The sequence below is a fragment of the Pyxicephalus adspersus genome, chromosome Z, assembly GCF_032062135.1.
Source record: "Pyxicephalus adspersus chromosome Z, UCB_Pads_2.0, whole genome shotgun sequence".
In the NCBI taxonomy this organism is placed as follows: Eukaryota; Metazoa; Chordata; class Amphibia; order Anura; family Pyxicephalidae; genus Pyxicephalus; species Pyxicephalus adspersus.
Window position 1 is genome coordinate 43,450,025 of NC_092871.1, and position 21,082 is coordinate 43,471,106.

The 21,082-nt window shown below is 37.9% G+C and overlaps 1 protein-coding gene across 3 annotated transcripts in view; it reads right to left on the bottom strand.

Moving 5' to 3' along the window:
- Nucleotides 1-21,082, bottom strand: part of SLC16A2 (solute carrier family 16 member 2) — a 123,823-nt gene that overhangs the window by 23,911 nt on the left and 78,830 nt on the right. For all 3 annotated transcript variants that reach the window (XM_072429645.1, XM_072429644.1, XM_072429646.1), the window contains exons 2-4: nucleotides 2,702-2,846; nucleotides 1,609-2,068; nucleotides 536-676 (exon numbers count right to left, since the gene is read on the bottom strand). In XM_072429645.1, coding sequence (XP_072285746.1) covers nucleotides 536-676; nucleotides 1,609-2,068; nucleotides 2,702-2,846 — 746 coding nt within the window. The remainder of the gene's footprint in view (nucleotides 1-535; nucleotides 677-1,608; nucleotides 2,069-2,701; nucleotides 2,847-21,082) is intronic.

Here is a 21,082-nt window from a genome sequence, read left to right on the forward strand (position 1 = left end):
TATGGCACAGTATAGAAAGGGTAATAGAATTGTGGTATGTGTATTTGATTGCCACAACAAGGCAAACTGTAAAGTTGTCGTGGTAAGTGAATTTGGTATTTGAAGAAAGAGTAAAGTTAGGGTAAATCATATGCTCTATAAATCATTACCAACAGCATTGTCCATATGTACCAATAGCATCAACAACTCCTCCCAGACATGCTTCCTCGACCTATATATTTCACTTATATCATGACGCAGACCAGCCTCAACAATGATATCAGTGCCAAGATTGTAAACTCTTTTTGGAAAGGTCCTCTCCTCCTCCTGTGTCATTGCTTGTACTTGTATATTATGCATGTCTGTCATATGCAAGACGTATTTAATATATACTGCTGTGTAAATATGTTGGTGCTTTAAAAATAAAGGTTAATAATAATAACCCCATGGATTATATAACTGAATCTATTTGTGTATGTTCATCTGTACCCTCAGAACAACATACTGAATTACTTTAGTTTTATGTCAAAGAATAAATGTTTTTTTATTCCAGTACCTGCAAGTAAATTTTCTTCAGCCCAGGAATGGAGTCCCCAATTCTTCCAGAAGCAAGACGACCAACACCTGATGTTGCTCCAATGCAAACTAAGAGTATCCAGTTTTGTTTGTCAACAAATCGTTTCTCCACAAATTTTATCTAAAACAATTCAAAGTACTGAATAAATATAACACAATTTTACATTTTTTAGTGTGTTTTTCTATGAAACATCCACAATACATAATGGGTGTGTTAGATTACTCAGCTTTCTATTTATGTTTAATTTGCTGAACATCTGGATGGTATTTACTCCAGTGCAGCCTGATTTCTGGGAACTCCTGATTTGTGCAAGAACTGTGTATGATTACTGCAAATTTTGCTTCTGTGAGGCTTTCTCACCTTCCAAGGCAGGTTTACATCTCATTGGCAGCACCAACACACATCTAACTACAACACTGTGGGTGTCTGGGAAGTGCTTTCCTGCAGTAGGAGTGTTTGGGAATTGTTTCCCTGACATGGGAGTGTTTAATGCAGAAGAGCAATTTCTAGAATTTCCCACCGCAGGGAAACAATTACAAAGAAGTCCAGCAAAAATGGCTTAAAGATCATTAGATCACTGACAAAAATTATTGGGCTGGCTTGATGCACTACAAAAAAGTCTGGATGAAATTTCAAGTTTTGCTATCTGTAAGAATTTTAACATTTCGATTTAACATTGAGTTTATGTTAAAAAAAAAACAAATACTTTAACGCTGAACCACTGCTCAGGGATACTAAACTGCAGTACAATGCATTTATCCAGAAATCTTTTCAGTTATCCGGTTCAGCAAAAAGAAAGGTTAATGGTTGCTATAAGTTACTTTGTTTGAAAAACAATGTCCTTTCTGCTGTTTTACTAATGGAATCTGTTTCAATTTTGTACACTGCATATTTTTGCAAATTCTAATGACCAGGGTACTTGCCATCGCCTGTATTTTTTAGTTTTGTGATGCTTCACTATATATTACACTGCTTGGTGAATGATAATTATATTCACACATTTGAAACCTTTAACTATGTGTACATTCTACTTTTTGCTATTGTTGACATACCAGGTGGACATAAGGAACAAAATATCCCAAAACTGTTGTGGCAATGCCACAAGCCCAAATCCTGTAGGTCTTCTTGTGGAACACTTGCATGCTGAAATACTTCTGAATTTGTGTAAGACACTGCTGGGCTTTACTTCTTCCAGCCACCTTCTCCTTCTCTTTTTTATAATCGATTGGTGGAGGTAACAGGGGCTTGAATGTGAGAGAGAGGAATATCTGAATGAACATGAAAACACTCAGCACTTGAAATGTGTGTGCCAAGCCAATAGTATTTCCCATGGTCTCCAACAAGAAAGGAAGGCACATTGTGAACACACAGCTACCACCAGCCACAATGCCATTCACAAGACCGAGTCTCTTCTTAAAGTAGTGACCAAGAATGACCAGGGAGGGCTGGAAAGCAAATGAGCATCCACATCCGAAGAGTATCCCATAAGTAAAATATCGAACACCTAGGGACCTGTTGGAAAGGAGACAAATCTTAGTTAGTAGGCACAATAACACACATTACAAATTCCTATAGCATTAAAACATTCCATGACAAATACTGACCACAGGGATAAATACCATGTCATATATATGAATCAATGCAAACCTTTGAAATTTTTTTTTATCAATCAATTTCTGTAAGAGCAAACCCATAGATCCTTTTCTAATGTCAATTAACAATTTACAAAAATAGAATATTTGTTCCTCTATGTGTTAAGATATAATGCCGAAAAGAGAATACGTTCTTTTACTTCTATCACGAAGTCAGAATAGTAGCTAGTAGTTGGGTATCTGGCCTTTGCATATACTGGCCAGGACTCTCTCTGCAAGGAGTTTGTATGTTCTACCTGTCTGCATAAGTTTCCTTTGGGTGCTCAAAAGAGTACTGGTAAGTACTGCAAAAGTAAAGCATTATTATTAGCTACTTAACCACTAAGCTGGTGTGTGGCCCTATAGCTCATTATTTTTATCGTGTTGAAGAGCCCTATACTTGATATTTTACACAATAGAACAAACGTATAACATGGCCCAATCATTTATTGTGAAAGAATACTGGAATGCAAACAGAACAACAAATATGAAATTCAGAATACAGTAGACATACTTGGTGAATGAGCTACATAACAACCCAATGAAAGCCAGCGCAGCTCCTCCTGACGAGGTCTTCCTGCATCCTAGCCTGTCTGTGAAGATGCTCACTACCGGAGAACAGAAGAAAATCATCCCCATGGCCAAAGAACCAACCCAAGCTGTAAAGAGAATCAGGTTTTGTTAGTACCAATGTTAGCCATAGAGATCAGTAAACAATCAGACGTACAATGTTCCCACTGACATTTACACCTAAGTCATCCTGTTTGCATGTCTTAAGGTGTTTTTTCAAGCATGACTAGGCCCAGGGGAAAGGAGCAATTATGCAAGCAATTATTCAATAATAATCAACATTACTATTCACAATGGTCCCACTAGATTAGATGTGGGTCTTTGGTACATCCTACAGACTAGGTTCTATATCAGCTTTAGGAAATTTGCCAATTGGCATGTTAGCAGCCCTTTCTCTTTCAGATTGTTATTGGGCATATTTTTAAGATGTTCTAAACAGCTCTGTCACTGCCAACTACTATAATAAAGTTGTGCTGTGCTAAAACAGAATCACAGAACTAGTCTAAGATCCGAGTTATTGTTACGTATAACATATTCTCAAATGTTTCAGTTGCCATATGGGTGCTAAAAGCCAGCAAATATGCCAGGCCAAACATATTATTTCATTTGATCCAGAAGAAGAGGAACTGCTGTATAACTTGCATCAATCTTTGGAGTGGAAACTGCCAAAGTACTACAGAATATTTACACATCTCAGCTTTTACCAGAAATAGCATACAAAATTTCCATTGTTTTGAGAGTACTGACAGGATGACAGGAATCAAAGCATTCCCCTAACTTGCATGCAAGAGTGTGATAATTGTACGTGTGTCTCTGTTTTGCATCAGAAAGCCCTTAAAACATGATGTCAATTCTAGTGCCTCCAAAATGAAAAATATTCAGAGAGAAATATGAGTTCTTCAATTGCATTTTTTAAACAAAATATATACCACGGCAATCAATTTGACAGGCTTCATATTTTTACACCACAGAATAATTGCATTACCTGCCAAATTAGTTCTCAGGGACATCAAAAAAGTCACTGTTCCCATTTACTCGACACTATCACTAATAAACTTCCTCATGCTTCAAACTGGAAGTCCAAAATATGTAAATTGTTATTTTATGGAATATATGATTGGTAATAGGAGGCAAAACTTGAGAAACATTGCCATGAGGGAACATGCTGGTTAAAATAACCTTTGGTACTGCTTACAGTACAGTACAATACAAAACCATTCATATTTGTTAAACTAATAGTAAAGTAGTGGTAATTCTAGGCAAAATTTTTACTTTCCTTTAGGTTATTTTGTCCGTGTTGCTGAAGAAAACCTTCCTTTGGTATGAATGGGCCACATACCACTGATATCATATTTTATGCTTTGTATTTACATTTTTCCTGCATGTCCATAGACATTTAACACATAAAAAAAAAAGCTTGAGAATATTCTCTAGTGTATGATGAACATTTTAGAATAAAAGGCTTTGACTGCTTGTGGACATTCATTTTATATGCTACCAAAAAAAGTTTTGAGACTTCCCTGTTGCTAGAACAACACATAATATCAAGTGGACACTCTTTTAAATGCCACACATGGCAAATTGTAAATTTGCTTATTCTGCTTATAGTAACAAGGATTTCTGAAGCCCCCTAAAACTCACACAAAACACTACAGACTTTCGGACTGGCTTTCATGGCTGTAATGATCTTCTGTACCTGTCAGGAAGCACTAATGAATTCCTTTGTTTTTACAAGCAGTAAATTGAAAACAAATTTTCCAGGCACCAAAGCAATGCTCTCTGTTCCTTAATACAGAGCCCCCATGCGATTACATGCTCTGTTACTTTCAATAGCTAGGAATGTTTATTTTTGTTTGCCCACCATGAAACTACCCGGATTGACGGTTTTTACACCAAAACTACAGATGATATTCATACAAACTAGCTGTGAAGTGGCTCTATTATCTAGTTAACTCTTTCTGACCCCTCAAATTCTTCTCAGGGGATTTAAAAAAGTCAAAGGCAAAAAAATTAATTCATGACATCCTAAATGCTCTTAGCACTTATAGAATAAATAAATCATAAATGCATTATCTGGGTTCTGCAGCACCTTTCTTACCATATAATGTTCTGTATATGACATGTTTGGAAGGGGTATGAACTACTCCACCCTAGGAATGAGCAAGAACGCCTCTCGTGAAAATTTCCTTAAAGTTCTGATGGGTCTGTGAAGTTTTGCGAAACCATCAGAAATCACTATAGGAGGATTATCGCGTGGGAATCTTACTGTCGGTGAGCAACCCTGGGCAAGGCCTCATTCTGACCTGTAGTGCCCGTCAATCTCTCACCGAGAGGAGGATTCTCATGGCTCCATTCATAAATGCAACCGCGTTACTCCTCCTCCCAGAGTGAGTCATGCGACTTGCGTTTATGAATGAACGCGGCCGTGGAAAAAATCAGAGTTTTTTCCCCACGCGGCATTCAATCATGAGCAGCCTGCGAGACTCTCATTGTGTTCCTGGATAGAGAAACTCTATCCAGGAACACACAGTACAGGGCTGCAACAGCAATCAGGGAAGTGGAGCTGCTCCGGTCCCCTGATTGCTGTTGCCACTCTGTATTATGTGTTCCTGAATAGAGTTTCTCTATTCAGGAACAGAGGACTCCTGTGTTCTTGGATAGAGAAACTTTATCCAAAAACACATACAACTAGTAAAGGGCTGAAAGAGCAATCAGGGGAGCGGAGCTGACAGCTCCGCTACCGATTGGTCTTGCAGGTCCCAAAAATTCGGTTTCCCTGGCTGAATTTACAAAGGCCATTCTACCCTACATGTTTGGTAAGCGAGAGCGGCCAAATTCGCCGCGAGACTGAATTTAAAAAATTTGCTCTCTCTTTCCTACTTCACTCTGCTTACATCAGTACAATCTCTACACTCCAATTTCTACTTTGCATTCTGGCACATGATAGGTGAATAATGACTATCCAAAGTACATGAGCCATATAGGAGATGCAAACATTTTTTCCATGTTGTCTCCTGGACTGCAAAGCTTCACTGATAGCATTGGATGCTTCCCAGTGTTGGGCACCATAAAAAATCTATTACATTTAAATTTAAAGTAAAAACTCCTGACCATTGATATGTGCTGCCTTCAACAGTGTATACGTTAACAGTTTTACTAGATAATGAAAATTGCAATTACAAATCCTTGAACATGAATTTTCTATTGTACACACAGCCAATCAGCTGACAGATGATGCAGTTCCAAACTAAGCAATTAGCTTCCTGCTTCAGAGTTATAGCTTCCAATATCATGTTACACTTTTAACCTTAGAAAGCAGGAGGAAGTAGCAGAATGGACTTTTCATTTAAAGAGATGTGTGTATCCCACTTGTCAAAATGACAAATTCTTTGATAGGAAATGAGTCGTGTATGTGTACATATATTGTAAACATACTGGAGTTCCAATTTAAGGTTACTGATAATGCTTGAACATAATAATATGCTGTAGATGGCATGTTCTAAAAGGTGTATTTAAAGGTTCTTTTATCATAAAAAGTGACCCAGACTGAAAGGTACTATATGTATAATAGAGTTACATTTTTACTAAACTATTGTACTGTAAAATGCTTTCAGGAACTACAACATGAATTTATTTCTGCTAGTGGTTTTAATGGTGTGACCAAATAACCTATATGTGATTGCTCGCAAAAACTGATTGGGGGGTAATTTGGTAATCTTCCTTACTTCCTCCTCACATTTTATAAACTAGGAAATGACAATATATCCTATACTGTAAGGCATAATAAACATTAATAACTTGGATAATAAATACATTTTGTATTACTAAGATTTACAGCATTGCACCATATCCATATTTCATGTTTCCCCAATTACTAACACTGATATTCCGCCTAATGGATTGCAAACGTGATTGCAATACTGTCTGCCAGAATATAAATACATTTATTTTGCCAAGAGGTTTTAATGAGAACACAGAAAAGAAAAAAACACCCCATGGTACAAATCCTACTTCCTTAAAAGACTCTGGTCTAATCCACTGCAATAAAACAAGCCATTGTCTAGTGTTTGACCCACTTGCACCCACTGGCACGAGAACCTTTCATTGCACAACTGTCTGCGTATAAATATTGAGTAATAGCCCCTGGTTCTTGTCCTAGATTTCAAATTCATTTTAACTATTGCTTGGAAGAAACACATCTTTGTCCCCAATATTCAGAAACTTGCCTTCAGCTTGACCTTTAGCAAAGCTTTTTCATCCTGATGTTTGCTACAAAAAAACATGATATCTGATAACTTAATAAATAGATGATCATACTACACCTATAATGAATGTGAATTTTACTTTACTTTAACTGAAGGTTTTTGCATTTTAGAAAAACAGGGATTGACTCACCACCAGTAAATGTTTGGTGAAAGTCACAATCACTGCTTCAGAAGTATGTCTCTAAATGTCAACTTTACAAGAATTATACAACAGGTGTGCCAGTGAACAATAGCACCATAGTCCTATAATTAGTTTTTAATTTTTGCACAACTTATTCAGACCCTAGTTCAGCCCCAAATTATGAATCACTAGGAATACATAAGCTTTAACACATCAATGTTTTCTGTCACCAGTAGGCCCACTCCTTAAAAGATGTCAGTGGGGTGGGTAGGCATGCCAAGCTTCATAACTGACTGCCTAGGGAGGTGTAAATTACAGCCAATTACACTGTATGGTGAAAAGACATGACCTGACCATATGTGCTGCAGGGTGCATGGTGGCAAAATCTATACAGCAAGATTTAACAAAGCATTTGCAAAACTTCGAGCAAGATATTGACAGTGTTGTTGAAGCTTTCAATTCAACTTTTAGCACATGTTGGCTGTCATTTTATCTGCTATAAAGATTCGGTAAGCTTTAGAACTACTTGAATGAACCCCACTGGCAGCTTTTTAAAGTGGCAGACAATAGTTCCAGGTAGATATAAGCTTCACAACCTATATTTGGAACTAAAAATGGTGCCTTAAAAAAGTTTAAAAAGGCATCCAATGCTTGCTGAGAGCTTTGTGAATGCATGCTGTACTCACTACTTTTATACAAGCTTAAGTCTATGTGAAAAAGGTTCAAGTGGAGCTTTTAATTTACAAAAGGCTGCATTATTCATTATGTATATTGAACTGAAACTTCTGTGCTGGGGTGACATCCATTTCTTTTGGCCTTAATGAAGATAGTGGAAGAGTCAGTCTAAGACCACCACTATATACTGAAAAATTGACTTTTAAGAAGTAGTTCAATTCCTAAGAGAGTTTCCAATCATAGATTCATTACATACACAGAATTACAGATGTTTATGAAAATACTACATTATAAGTAAAGGGTCTGAAAAAAATTTCTGCAAAAGTAATGCTGAATAACCTTTTGACTGCTACATTATGTGAAATACTTAATCCCCTCATGGATTCAACTTTTACACCTTGCCCCTTGTTTGGAAGTTCTCTATACTTCAGAAGTAAAACTGTCCTAACAACAGAAACATATTGCCAACAGGCATTAATACGCCACATATTACCTAATTCTAGATTTACAGTCTCTCTTCTACCCAGTTGTCTGTATATTTTGTCAATCTACATGCCAAATCTAAAACAAATTCATACTGTGTGAGGCCAACATAAAGCTACATATAGCTGTGATTCAATACAGCCCAGTAATAACTATATCAGAAACTACTCTTCAGACACCCCCTTAAAGTTGATCTCTAATGGAATACACAGGTGAAGTCAAATCAAGGTTTTTGGGCACATAAATAGGTATATAGGTAAAATTGATAGGTGGAGATCATGTTTTTTTTTAAATTGCTAAAAACATAAACTAAATACAGACGAATACAATATTCTTACATAATCTTATAAACTGACACAACAAAGACACAAATTGTGCAAGAGTGGAAAAACAGCATAGAACTAAAATCACAAGTTGACTTTTATAAATAGTTCAGTTGTGTTCCAAATCTATCCACAAGCATGCTGGTCAAAGAAAAGGACAACTTCATGAAAAGAAGACAAATTGTGATTTACTATGGCATATTGTCTTTAGGACATACATTCCCTTAAGTGTACGAACCCCAATTCTTCTGAATTTAAAATACTGCGCACATGAAGTCTGGACAACATTTAACTCTGAATAGGATATCTGCAAGGCTCAAGATGCATTCCGCATCATTTGCATAGTCAGTGCAGGTTCAAGACTACACTTTGACTACCCATTGACAAAAAGACACTGCTAGCCAGGCTTTTGAACTATTCATTGTACAAAATTACATTCAGTAAACATTAAAAGATTCACATGCAACTTAGATAGAGGATATACACATGTGTACTGTATGTGATTGTTCAGTCTGCCTTACAATAGAAATTAAAGAGATCACGCGCCTCACCACAAAAAAATTTTCATAAAAAAATGTTTATATGAACGATCTGTTGTTATGACGAGTCTGCCGATATGACAAGTCCAATATTAAACATCTCTTAAAAATGCTATATTCTGTTTATCACCACCTTTTAGCTGAGTTTATTATTATGAATACCCAGAATAATGGAATTAGTTACTGTTAACTGACAGCAACAATCCATCAGATGCAGATAACCTGGACCTCCTACCTTTCAAAATTTCAAATCTGCTTAGATCCAGCATGCAGGATAATAAATGTCAAGCACATTAAAGTCAGACCAATCCATAATGTTTATCTAAAATATATGTGATAAATTGGCAGATATTTTATTATATCTACAGTATAGGGGATTTGTTTGGGTTACAGTGGATTTGGTCTACAAACTAACATGATCAACAGAGTAGCAATGGTAAATAACTTAGGCCAACCAATCAAAGTGTATTTTAACCCAACCTAAAAACAAATCTGCAAGCTGCAAATCATAATTACATTTTAAATCAGCTTGCCAAGCTTGCCCATTCCATACCTTTGCTGATTTTACTGTCAGTTACATGCGGATGTTAAACTTAAGGGTCAATGGTGATATAATGGCTTAAAAAAAAAAATTATAACTCTTTATGCTGCAGAGATCTGAAAAATTGTGAGTAGTTCAGTATGTTAGCAAAAGACAAATGTGAAGAGGTGACAACCCTTTCTGTATGTTATCAGTCCACAACAGGTATTAGAAGCAAAGTACATTTTTTGAAAGATTTACAGGTATTTTTCTGTACTTCAAGGGTCTGTAAAGGATAAAACACAGAGCACAAAAGCACAAAGAACATACAGGTACTGCAGAACAGGGGCAGACAAGCAGTCAGGGAAGGACCACTTGGATCAGCTCTCAGAAAAGAATTGATTGCTATCACATAAGTGTTACTCTAATGTATTAAAAATAAATATGTTCCAAGATGCTGAAATAAGCCAGCATAAGACCTCAAAAAACAAAAAGCATTTACCAGTAAATTTAACTAACAAGATAATTAGATGCCTCTCTAGGGAGAGCTCATGCTGAAGCACATATAGTTCATTTATGCACAGTGCCTGATAGCAAGGTTGACAGTATCTATTTCATTTTCTAAAACACTGCAAAGGAGTTACACTGAAAATCTTGAATTTTTCTGCACATTAGGAGAACCAAATTTCAAAAAAAATTCCAACCTTTTTTGCATGTGTTTTTTTATATATAATATTTTAGGAACTCTCCAAGGCCAATTCAAAAATTAAAATCTCTTAAAAGTTTATAAATTCCCATACGGCTTTTGTGTGCATTAACCAACTGAAATGAATGTTAATTTCCAACATTAAACGCAGAGGAAACAGCCTGTGTAGTCTTAGCCTGATTTTTATTGAGAGATATTTATGAATACAGTGACTGATGCACTTCCAGATCCCTACTGCAACAGAACAGGTCTATGATCGAGTCCAGTGCTGGTGCTCTGCCCCAGCTCTAGCTTTATTTTTTGCATTCACAAGGCCTGGGTAATACCATGCTTGAATTAATAACCAAACACTTGGCTTGTTCTAGACACTATAAATAAGACAAAAAAGTCATCTCACAGAACTATCAGCTTAAAATTGGGGCATGATTTTTAAAAACTTCAGCCAAAAAAAAAAAGGGAAATTAAACACAAAATTTGGTAGTTTTTAATCGGGACAAGATGAACTTTTCTCCAATCCCAATGGACATTATTTAATAAATAAAGAGAAAAGGAAAGTGGAAGCGATGCCCACAGCACCCTGCAAGATTTGAAAACCAAATTAACACTTGCTTTATTTTTACAGACAATTGTCATGTGATCCATACATTTATGCAATAGGGTTGAAAAAAATACTTTACTGGATAATATATTTTTTTCTCACTACAACATCAGTATTGATTTGTGCATTGTAAAATACCCTTATTACCAATGCTGTAGGCATAGAACACATTTGGCATAGATATATGCAATCCTCGTTTGCCCCAACCAGGCCTGGCACTATGCCGGCTTTTCTTAGAACAAGAAAATCTCCAGGAACTATCCTATACCTCACAGAAAACACAAAATTAAAGTATATTAAATTTACTGGATATTTGTTGGCAACATCCATCAACACAGCACTTAAACCAGTATATGACGTAAATTGCTATTTACTTTGTAATAGGCAAAAAAATAAAATACAACAGGGCATTAGGAATTCCCTTGATAATAATAACACATCACTGCAGGAAAATACTTAGTTTGCAACAAAAATCACCACCAATCATCATACAACTTTTATGGCTAAATCCAATACATAACAAGGATTAGAAAAAACACAATTTGCCTAACCTTACAATGTCCAAAGATATGGAAGATGATCTACAAACTACTATTGTTTATAAAAGAGATAACTGAAGTAGGATATTTTTTATGCAGGGATAAAATTAGATAAAGTAAAAGTGACGGTCCAGACATGAAAAATTCATTTTTACATTTTTTTTTCTTAGACATTTTTTTTTGACTACCTACCTTTGGGGGGATTTTCCTTTGCTTTCTGTCTCAAAACATAACAGGCATTAGAACAGATCTCTTCAAGGAAAGGGAACCCCCATTTTAGAAAGTGATCTGGTATTTAGCTGCCATCAAACTTCTGATAATGATTGTTTCCTGTTTCTCTAAAACTAATGAATGCTGTGCACACAGAGCAGTTTAGTTCAAAGGAGAGGGAAAAGGGAAGGATGAGTGTTAAGTCCCCCATTGCATTCTTTTCCATTGAAAATGACCGAAGTGGTCCTCAGTTGGTCTTTCAGTGCTAATATTTTCGCCTGAGATGATCGCGAACCTTTGTCCTTGGTGACAATTATCCAGCACCTATACCTAAAGCTTTCTTACTTTACCAAAAACAAAAAAATAATGACATGAATGCTTTTTAAATTACAAAAGGAAGCAGTCCACTTTTTTGCATGAAATATTGGTTTGCAAGTCAGTCCTAGCTAGCAGCTTTATCCTCAGTAACAATTGGGAACCAATCAAAATTTTTCAATATGGTTCTTGTTCATGACCATGTCAGCTATGATAAAGTAATCAATTGGAAGCTGGAGACTTTATTCACAAAATAGGCTCTAAGTGGGAATATCTCTATTGCCTGGGAATCGTAACAACCACCATCCAAAAGAACCACAGCCAACGCATACCCTTATATTATTTATAATTAAAGTTTAGGGCTTGTTTATTTTTTGTTGTCTTTGTTGAGCCCAGAAGAGCATGCATATCATTATTAAAAACCTGTTTTGCTAATTTAAGAATTTTTAGAACATTCTTATTAAAAAATCTTGAAATTATTTTCCCAACAATAAAAACCAGCAAAAAAAAAAAAAAAAAACCACAACAAAAGCAAAAACAAATAGCAACCCAAAAATATTTATATGATTCAGTCTGTGATTTCTGTGCTTTCTTCCTGTTTTGTTGCTTGTTGAATATTACTCTATCAGCCATAAAAACCCACAAACCTCTACCAAAGTCTTTGGAAGTCTCCAAACTGGAAAACCATGCAGAACAAGGCAAGGCGAGTCAGTATTAGGGATGAGAAAGGAGCAGAGACCACAATTAGTTCTAAAGGCTAGTCTGTTGTTCTCTGGTAACTTTTTTGGGCACAGCTTCCAAAATGCAGGTACTCAAAATGAAAATATGGGAAAGGGGCATAACTGTCAATATACTTAGACCACATAAAAATCAACTACTAAAACTTCAAAATGTTATCAACCAGTAAACTTACAGCTCACATTAAGTTGTTCTAAAATGTAAGGTCACAGCTTGAACTCTTCTCAATGTAAAGTAGAAATCAGGACCTTTCCTTAGGAAGGATAGATTATTGAAAAATGCCAACATGCCACAGGCTCCTAAATATCAACAGAATTGCAAACAAAAACAATTAAAGATCTTGGCAGTTTTTCATAAATCTCTTCATATCACACATATCAGAATGTCACAGTTGCGCAACTTGATGACTCAACTGATTTTTCTTAGTTTACAGCTACAAACTCTCAAAATCTGATTATACTATAGAGAGGCCTGGAGCAGGGAAATATGCGGAGGGGCTTCATGACAGGCGTGCTCGGACTGCACAGAAAAAGGGTCCAAGGGTCGGCCAGAGGTCATGGGCGGGGGTAACAGTGGGGGGCAGGAAAGGAGGGAATGGGGGGAGCTGGCTTGCTGCAAGGGGGGCGGACAGGGTGTTGGTGGGGGGACACAGCTGTCAGGAGGGAGTGGGGGGTGGGCAGGGCTTCTAGTCAAAGGGATTGCCTGGGAGGGGTGCAGGAGGTTTTAGAGGGGTTAACAGAGGTGGTTCGGAGGCTGGACAAAGGGGGTGACAGGCACGGTTTGGGGGATGCAGGGGTTGCGGTTTGGGGCAATAGGACGGTGGTGAGGGAGGGGCTGTAGGGGAGGCCGCAGGGGGAGAGGCAGGGGAGGGTGGGCAGCCGGGCAAGGGGAGTGGGTCACAGGGGGGGCAAGCGGGTGTAGAGGACACAGCGAAAGGGGAGGTGTATGTGTGTTTTGAGGGGCCGTTGGGGGGCACACTTGAAGGAGGAAGTTCGGGAGCGGATCTGGAAAGGGGAATACGTGGACATCTTCATGCTGCTGCCATTAGAGAGGTTTAATTTGGACAGAGCTGTGGGGGGGTAAGGTCTCAAAGAGGAAGGTGAAATGCAGCAACACCGATTGATTCTGCGCACGGTTTTAAATTGGATGCAGGCCTTCAGTATTTTGGCGTGTGTGATTGGGGAGAAGCAGCCAGAACTGTGCGCTTCGCTCTTTTGCTACTTAGATACGATCAGGGAAGCGCACAGAATGTTTGGAGGGATTGCTTGGCTACGTTATGACGAGCAGTTCCGACAAAGAAAAGCGGCGCGTCAGTCGCTGCGTTGGGACCATAAGGATAAAGGGCTGTGGATGAAACTGATGTCTGGCCCTAGGTCTGGGGGGGTGCTGTTTTTTCAAGGGGGGAGCGGTGGTCAACAGGCACCTGGGTCGCCAGCCGGAAGAAAAAAGGGGCTTTTTTGGCTTTTTAATGAGGGAGGATGCAAGTTCCAAGGCAGGTGTATGGGGAGGATGTGCCCCTTTTTAGGTAAGTACCCCAACAGGGAGGCCGCAGGGGTGTCAGAGGCGGGGTTTTCAAGGGGGTTTTGGATTCTGAGAGAAATGGGGGGGAGCATAGGGAGTCCGGGAACCTGAAGTCTGCGCTTAGGCATCCAGCAGTTATGGCGGAGAAACTGGCAAAAGAGGTAAGTTTAGAGTTCTGGGTCAATTTTGGTGAGGGGGGGCACCCAAGGTGGTGGAGACCCCCCCTTTAAGTGGTGAACAGTGGAGGCCCCTGAGGTGGTGATGTGCTGCTAGGGGCCAAAATGGCTTGGCGGTATTGGTAATTATTGGTGATTTGGTGGTGTGTCGGACTTTACCTTCCGGACCTGCAACCTAGTTGTTTTGGGGACAAATGGTTGGTTATATTAAGAATTGGTTAGGGTAAAGAAAGGGTTAACTTGGAGTTTATATGGTGGTTATTTAATGGTTAATTTATTTTATTTTATTTGTTGTTATATGTGTTATTTGTTGATTTGTATGTACATGTTACATTAAGTTTATATACAGAGGTAATTTATGGAAATGTTAAAGTGTGAGAACTAAGAGAAGGGGCTGGCAAGGGTAATAGGGGGGCAGGTCTGGGGGGGGGGGGGGGGGGTTTTGGGGGGGGCAAAGCTACGAGCTACCCTAGTCATGGTAAAAGGCATTAATGTAGCCTTCTAGCTTTTACAAGCAAAGCAGTCATCCATTAACCCCCAGAACCAGGGAGGCTATGTGCTATTTTTTTTTTTACAAATTAATGACACATAAATGACGAATCAAACATATAAGTTGTATATTATATGATATGTATGAAATCTTGGGAAATGGACAGGGATTGACCATTTCATCACAAAGTTTTTTTGCAGTGAAGCATTCAAAAATCTTTATAGCAGTTAAGAATGAACAACCTAGGCTCCATTGCCACTCTTAATAAAAGTCATCATTGGCCTCATCAGACAAGCATCCCGCTTGTATGCATGGAATGTTGTATTTTATATTGGTACTGTGCTGGTTATTCCTAAACTTTGCTGTCATTTTAAAATATATGTAAAATAAGCCTCAGTGATCACAGAATTCCAGTGGTTAGCATTGCTGGTGTTCCCATATATCTTTACAATAAATGAGAATTGCAACGCAGCCATTGCAAGGAAAGTGTTGGAAAGACAAGCTTTCTTTACCACATCTGCTACAGACACAGTTGTAACTGAGCCGATGTCAACATTTAAAGATGCGTTGCTCAAGTCAATGTATACACATGTTCAAACAAAGTTTTTTCCTCCCAGAATAATCAGTTAACTTCAGTCTTGTAGATGGAAGAGACTGGACAGAATCTGCATTGTCACCTCAACATGTTCAACTTGTGTGCACCACAACACTGGCTGGCAAAAAAACTTTTTGAAAGGGGAAACAAAACACATTTGTGCTTGAAACATATATTAAATTAACATTGATGGCAGGCATCCTGAATCAAAGCCCAACCCAAGACAAATATTTAAACAGCAGTCAACTGCCATAGTAAATGTTCTATATGATTTGTGAACCATACATAAAAAAAAATTCAGTCTTTTAAAGTGTGTATATAAATAAATACACACAAACACACACACACACGCATGTACACATACACATATCCAGCCAAAACATTTTGTTTCTTAGCTTTGAATAGAGTGGGTGTTATATATATTATTATGTATTTATATAGTACTGACATAGTGCTTAACAGAGTCACATGTGTACATGACCAGAGGAAACCCATGAATTTGAAGAACATTCATACTCCATGCAGATAGTGTCCAAAACCCTAACCTGGGCCATGGCCCTGCGAGTAGTGAGTGTGAGGCACTTTGTCACTACACCAGCCAACAACCTTTTACAATAGCTGATAACAACAAAAGGAAACCTAGAAAATGCATACCCCCTTTAAATAATGATGTTGAATGATGTTAAATATGATTTTTTTTGGATGACATGTGCTTGCTTTATCTTTTCACAGGGACAAAGGTATAAATCTCGAGGGAAATGATTCAACTGTGAAGCAGTATACCGTTCTCTGCTCTAATACTTTAAACAATAAAACGGTCCACTAGCAAAATTTTCCCATTTTACTCTTTAGATGTCATTTTTTGAAAGTTTTTTTTTTTAATACATTGATATGTGTAAAGATTAAACATCAGATATAAATGGGAAGGGTAATATCATCCAGAATTGATTCTGGTGTCCTTGTTATGAAGATTTTGTCTCTTACACTTACTTATGTCACAAAAATATGTTCATACACAGTTTATGTTCATTTATGTGTATGTTTTTTTAATTGAGGCAATATCTAGTCACTTAATAAATGTTCCCTCATTTTGTGTTCTGCCATCATAGGAATAGGAAGTCCGGGGATTAAAATACATCAAATATGCTCCAATCTGGACCCCAGATAGCTTACTCCTATCAATATGTTCCTCCACTCCAAAAGTCCTTAAAAACCACAATGATGAACTACCAAAAATGACTGCAGCTTGAAAATACATACAAGATACATCCAAATAGAAACTATGGCTTAGTGGTTAGCACTCTGGTCCTTGTAGCACTAGGTCCATGTTTTCCCTGTGTTTGTGTGGGTTTCCATCGTCCAAATGACCATCCTGGCGGATCCACAGACGACAAACGATTATAATGAAAGTGATCCTCTCTGTAGAGCAAAACGGTGCTGTATGTACAGAACTCATTCATGCATGGTGAAAGATCCTTTCCAACGACAATTATTGCATGTGTGTACCCAGCTTAGGTAAAGGTACTTTGGACTTGGTAAAGCACTCCAATATGTTTGCTCTATATAAATACAAGATAATAATCCAGTTATAGTTTTTCCTGCAAAAATACTTACATCTCTACCTTTTGCTTTAGGTTTCATGTAAAAAAAATGTATCCAAGCCCCGACATGGTGGCTGCATTTATTTTCACTCACCTGCTCACCTTTGCAATTCAATGAGATGGATAAGGTTGGAATAACTCTGCTTGAGAAACACAGGAAATGTGATTAGGCCAGCAACGGATTTCCGATGGGATCAACAAGTGTACTTAACAGACCACAAAGGGCACAAAAATGAAGTTTATTGTTTGGCTTAAACATTGGGATTTAAGCAGTCTAGTGTCATTTTTAGGCATGCAGAGCAACTCTTGTTCCCACTCATTAAGCTGCAAATTACTATTCAGATCTTTGTGGGTCTAGTTAGTGATTTTGTTGATATCGCTGTGTGTGAGAAAAAATGCTGCACATCCTGCAAGTTACAAAAGGAGACTGTTGGACAAGAGGCACCAGGGAAGCTTCTTTGCACGCAGACCTGCACCCATGATTCAGGCTGGGATTCCTGCTGGGTGAAAGATTTATCTTGGTACAGGAAAACAAATGTTTAGGCAATCAGACATTGTTACTGCTGTTAGGACAAAATTATTCCCACACAAAGCTTCTGAAAAGCACATTACCCAATAAAAATTTTTCTCCAGCTGCTAATTGCCAGGCTTCTATTTATGGACATTTTGGCTGATGTTTCAGAGCTCCTCACTATTGCCTCTCCAAAATCTCCCTGTTGCCATTTGTACTGAAGTTTTAAGCATGTTTGTTATTACGGCATCAAGAGAGACCACCATCTACCTCATCACAGCACAAACTAATTGGATATAAGAGGAAGAAAGCAGTTAGGGGAAGTGACAGAGAAAGATTTTTCCAATTACACAAAGCTTCTGAAAGGGATTTGCTAAAGCTTTGCAGAAATGCGGACCAAACAACCAAATGAAAACCTAAACCATGGAAGTGGTCATTCTTAACAGCTAAAAAAAGATAAAAGTACAAAAAAAACAGAAGTAAAATTGAAACAATCCACACATACCCCTCACTTGCATATTTTTCTTGGGGCTCAGCCTAAAGCTAAAATCCAGGCACAAAAGAAAGCAGCACTGTTATCATTAAATGTATTCTTTAAACACATGCATTGGAATTAACCAACCATAAGCTAGAATCAGCCATTTGCAGTCTACTGTACAATATGTGCAGAAGAGCTAGGAGGGGAGGAAGAATAAGAAGCATAAGGGGAAAATTATGCTTGTTACGGCAAAAGAAGCGAAGTTGATGGGACCAAACAGCAGAGTAACAGATATGGGCTCATTAATGCTTCTTCTCCCTGTCCAGTCAAAGGTTGGAGGAAGGCACTTAGAAATAGATGTGGAACTGCAGCAGAGCAAGATCAGCTCGCCTGCTGGAAAGAGCTGTGAATAAAGGCAATGCTATGTATATCTGAGGACTGGATGGGCAGTATTAGAAATCCTTTGGAAGGTGTTTAACTCTTGAATTTAGTGGTTTGTCTGGACTTCAGTGTTAACCATTTATTTGGCATATCTTGTGAACAGAACGATAAGTAGCCATTTACTATACTACCTAACAGGTTTATCCTTACCTACATAAGTCATATACAAGCCACATTTTTCACTTAAGCTAAAATGAACTTCAAATTTACATTAGTCAAATACAGTCCTTTGCCATTGAAACAAAGATGTTCAATGTTTTCTGGTGGTCTTTAAAATTCTGTTTCCTGCCAGCATGGAAGAATAGGGCCCTTGTCCTCTGTGTTAAAGCAGTGATCTCTCTGCAAGGGTCCAACGCACCTTTTGCTGAGTCTGTACAGTGGAGCCATACAACAGGGGGAATGAGATTTATCCGTCTGTTTTGGGAATGTTAGATTACGTCATTAAAAAAGTGAATGTCTACTGTAAAACAATGTAGCAAAATAACAGTATAGTCATGGATCGTGGCATGGGAGGGGGAGATATATGACTTTTAAAGGGATGAAAGAGCCAAGAGAACCTTATAAATATTACATACAGTATGACATTCTTTTTTGAGTCCATCAGACTCAATCCAATTCTTTTTCATGCTAGAATGAACTGAAAACATAACAACTTCAGGAAAAGGGGATACCAGCTCAAAAAATTCTTGTATTTGTGAGGTAAACTCCACAATGGATTTTTCCTATGTAAGTTTACAGTGACAAAAACAGAACCATTTTTTATTCTGAAAAGCAGCTGTGCAGAAAACAGAATGGAATCCTGTCTTACATACCACAAGTATCCACCCACATGTGCTGAAGAAAAAAAAAATTAGCATACTCTCAAACTTTGCAGGACAACTGTATTATCAGCGACCTTGCTACAAAGAAAACATGTCTGGATGCCAAGATTAACAGCTTTGGGGCAGATGGTTCTTCATACAGAAATGGAAGATGTGAATTAGGCGAATATTCTGTCCAGACAAACTGTACATAAGGTAACTCTAAATAGCGAAAGTATTAGCACAGCAGTGGATTTTTTTTTAGACGCAGACAACAAGTTTACAAAAACCCATTTGTTTAGTGGTGTATTCTTTCAGAAAAAAGATGCTACTTTTTAATGAAAATGTAACACACCAAGGTACAACAGAAACAACCTATAGCCATACCATAGCCTGACACTATCAGTTTGTCATTATTTTACCTTTACTACACAGATTTTCAGTCCAAACATAATCTCTTTGTAACTGCACTTGGTAACAGCATGCAAGGAGGATTCCCTTATCAGCATCTGGTATTGCAGCTCTTTTAGGAGGAACTTTAACTCTAAAGGTGCGTACACACTTCCAATTTTTATCGTTCCAATCGAACGACCGATTGGGCAAAAAATCGTTCGTAAAAAAGTAACCAACGACGCCGACGAACGAGGAAAGTCGCTGGAAACGAACGACCGGACCGACGGATCGGATCGGTCGTATATATCGTGCATGAACGTTCGTCGTCCGTTTTCCAACGATAATAATTGGAAGTGTGTACGTAGCTTTACAGTCCGGACATAAAGCATTTTGTGTGCTGTGCGCTTGGACAATCTGCAAATTTCCCCTAACACCAATCCAATAAGTACCAAATCCAATAGAAATTGGTGACATACTGAACCTGTTATGTATTGTATGTAGTAAAGCTGGATTATTTCAGCTCAGTTTACCCAAAACCTCAGGCTAGCATTCTTGCCTTTGCAGTGTTGGGGTATTAGGTTTAAATTTTGACCAGGGCACTAACTCCATGGCCCATGTTTTTCCTGCGTTCGTGTTAGCTTTCTACAAGGATTCTGGTTCTTCCCACATCCCAAAAACATGAAGTTAAGTTAATTTGTTTCACCTGATTAGCCATGGACTGTTATTTTTGTATGACTACAGTAGGGACATTACATTGTGAGCCCTTTGGAGGGAAAGTTAGGGGCATGACTTTGGACTTTTTAAAGAGCCGTGTAATATGTCAGCACTATATACATACAAGTTAATGCCTATAATAAAATCCTCATGTGGTTGGTTTTTACTGCATAACTAGGGCTCATATATTTTTTGACCAGAGAGGCTGAAAACCTTGCAGCTTTTAGATCATACTGCCCCAGATTCACTGTAAAGGTGAAATAAATGATACAAGTTATATTCCTTTAAATAAACCTTGTACCTGCTTACTTGACCACAAATAGCAAACAACTTCAGTGAAAGGCAATTACAGCTAGACATAATATTAATAGCCTGAGTAAATGGAAGTTAACTACAACATTGAACTACTAACTACAAGTAAATGCCTGTTAACCCCCCTAGCGTTCTAATTCTGTAATTTTTTGATGCAAAAAGTGATCCTATTTTTTTTGCATAGAAATTTTTGTTTATATTGTGGGCTTGTAATTCTTAGGATTAACTCCCAGGTATGATAATTATATTTATTTATTATAT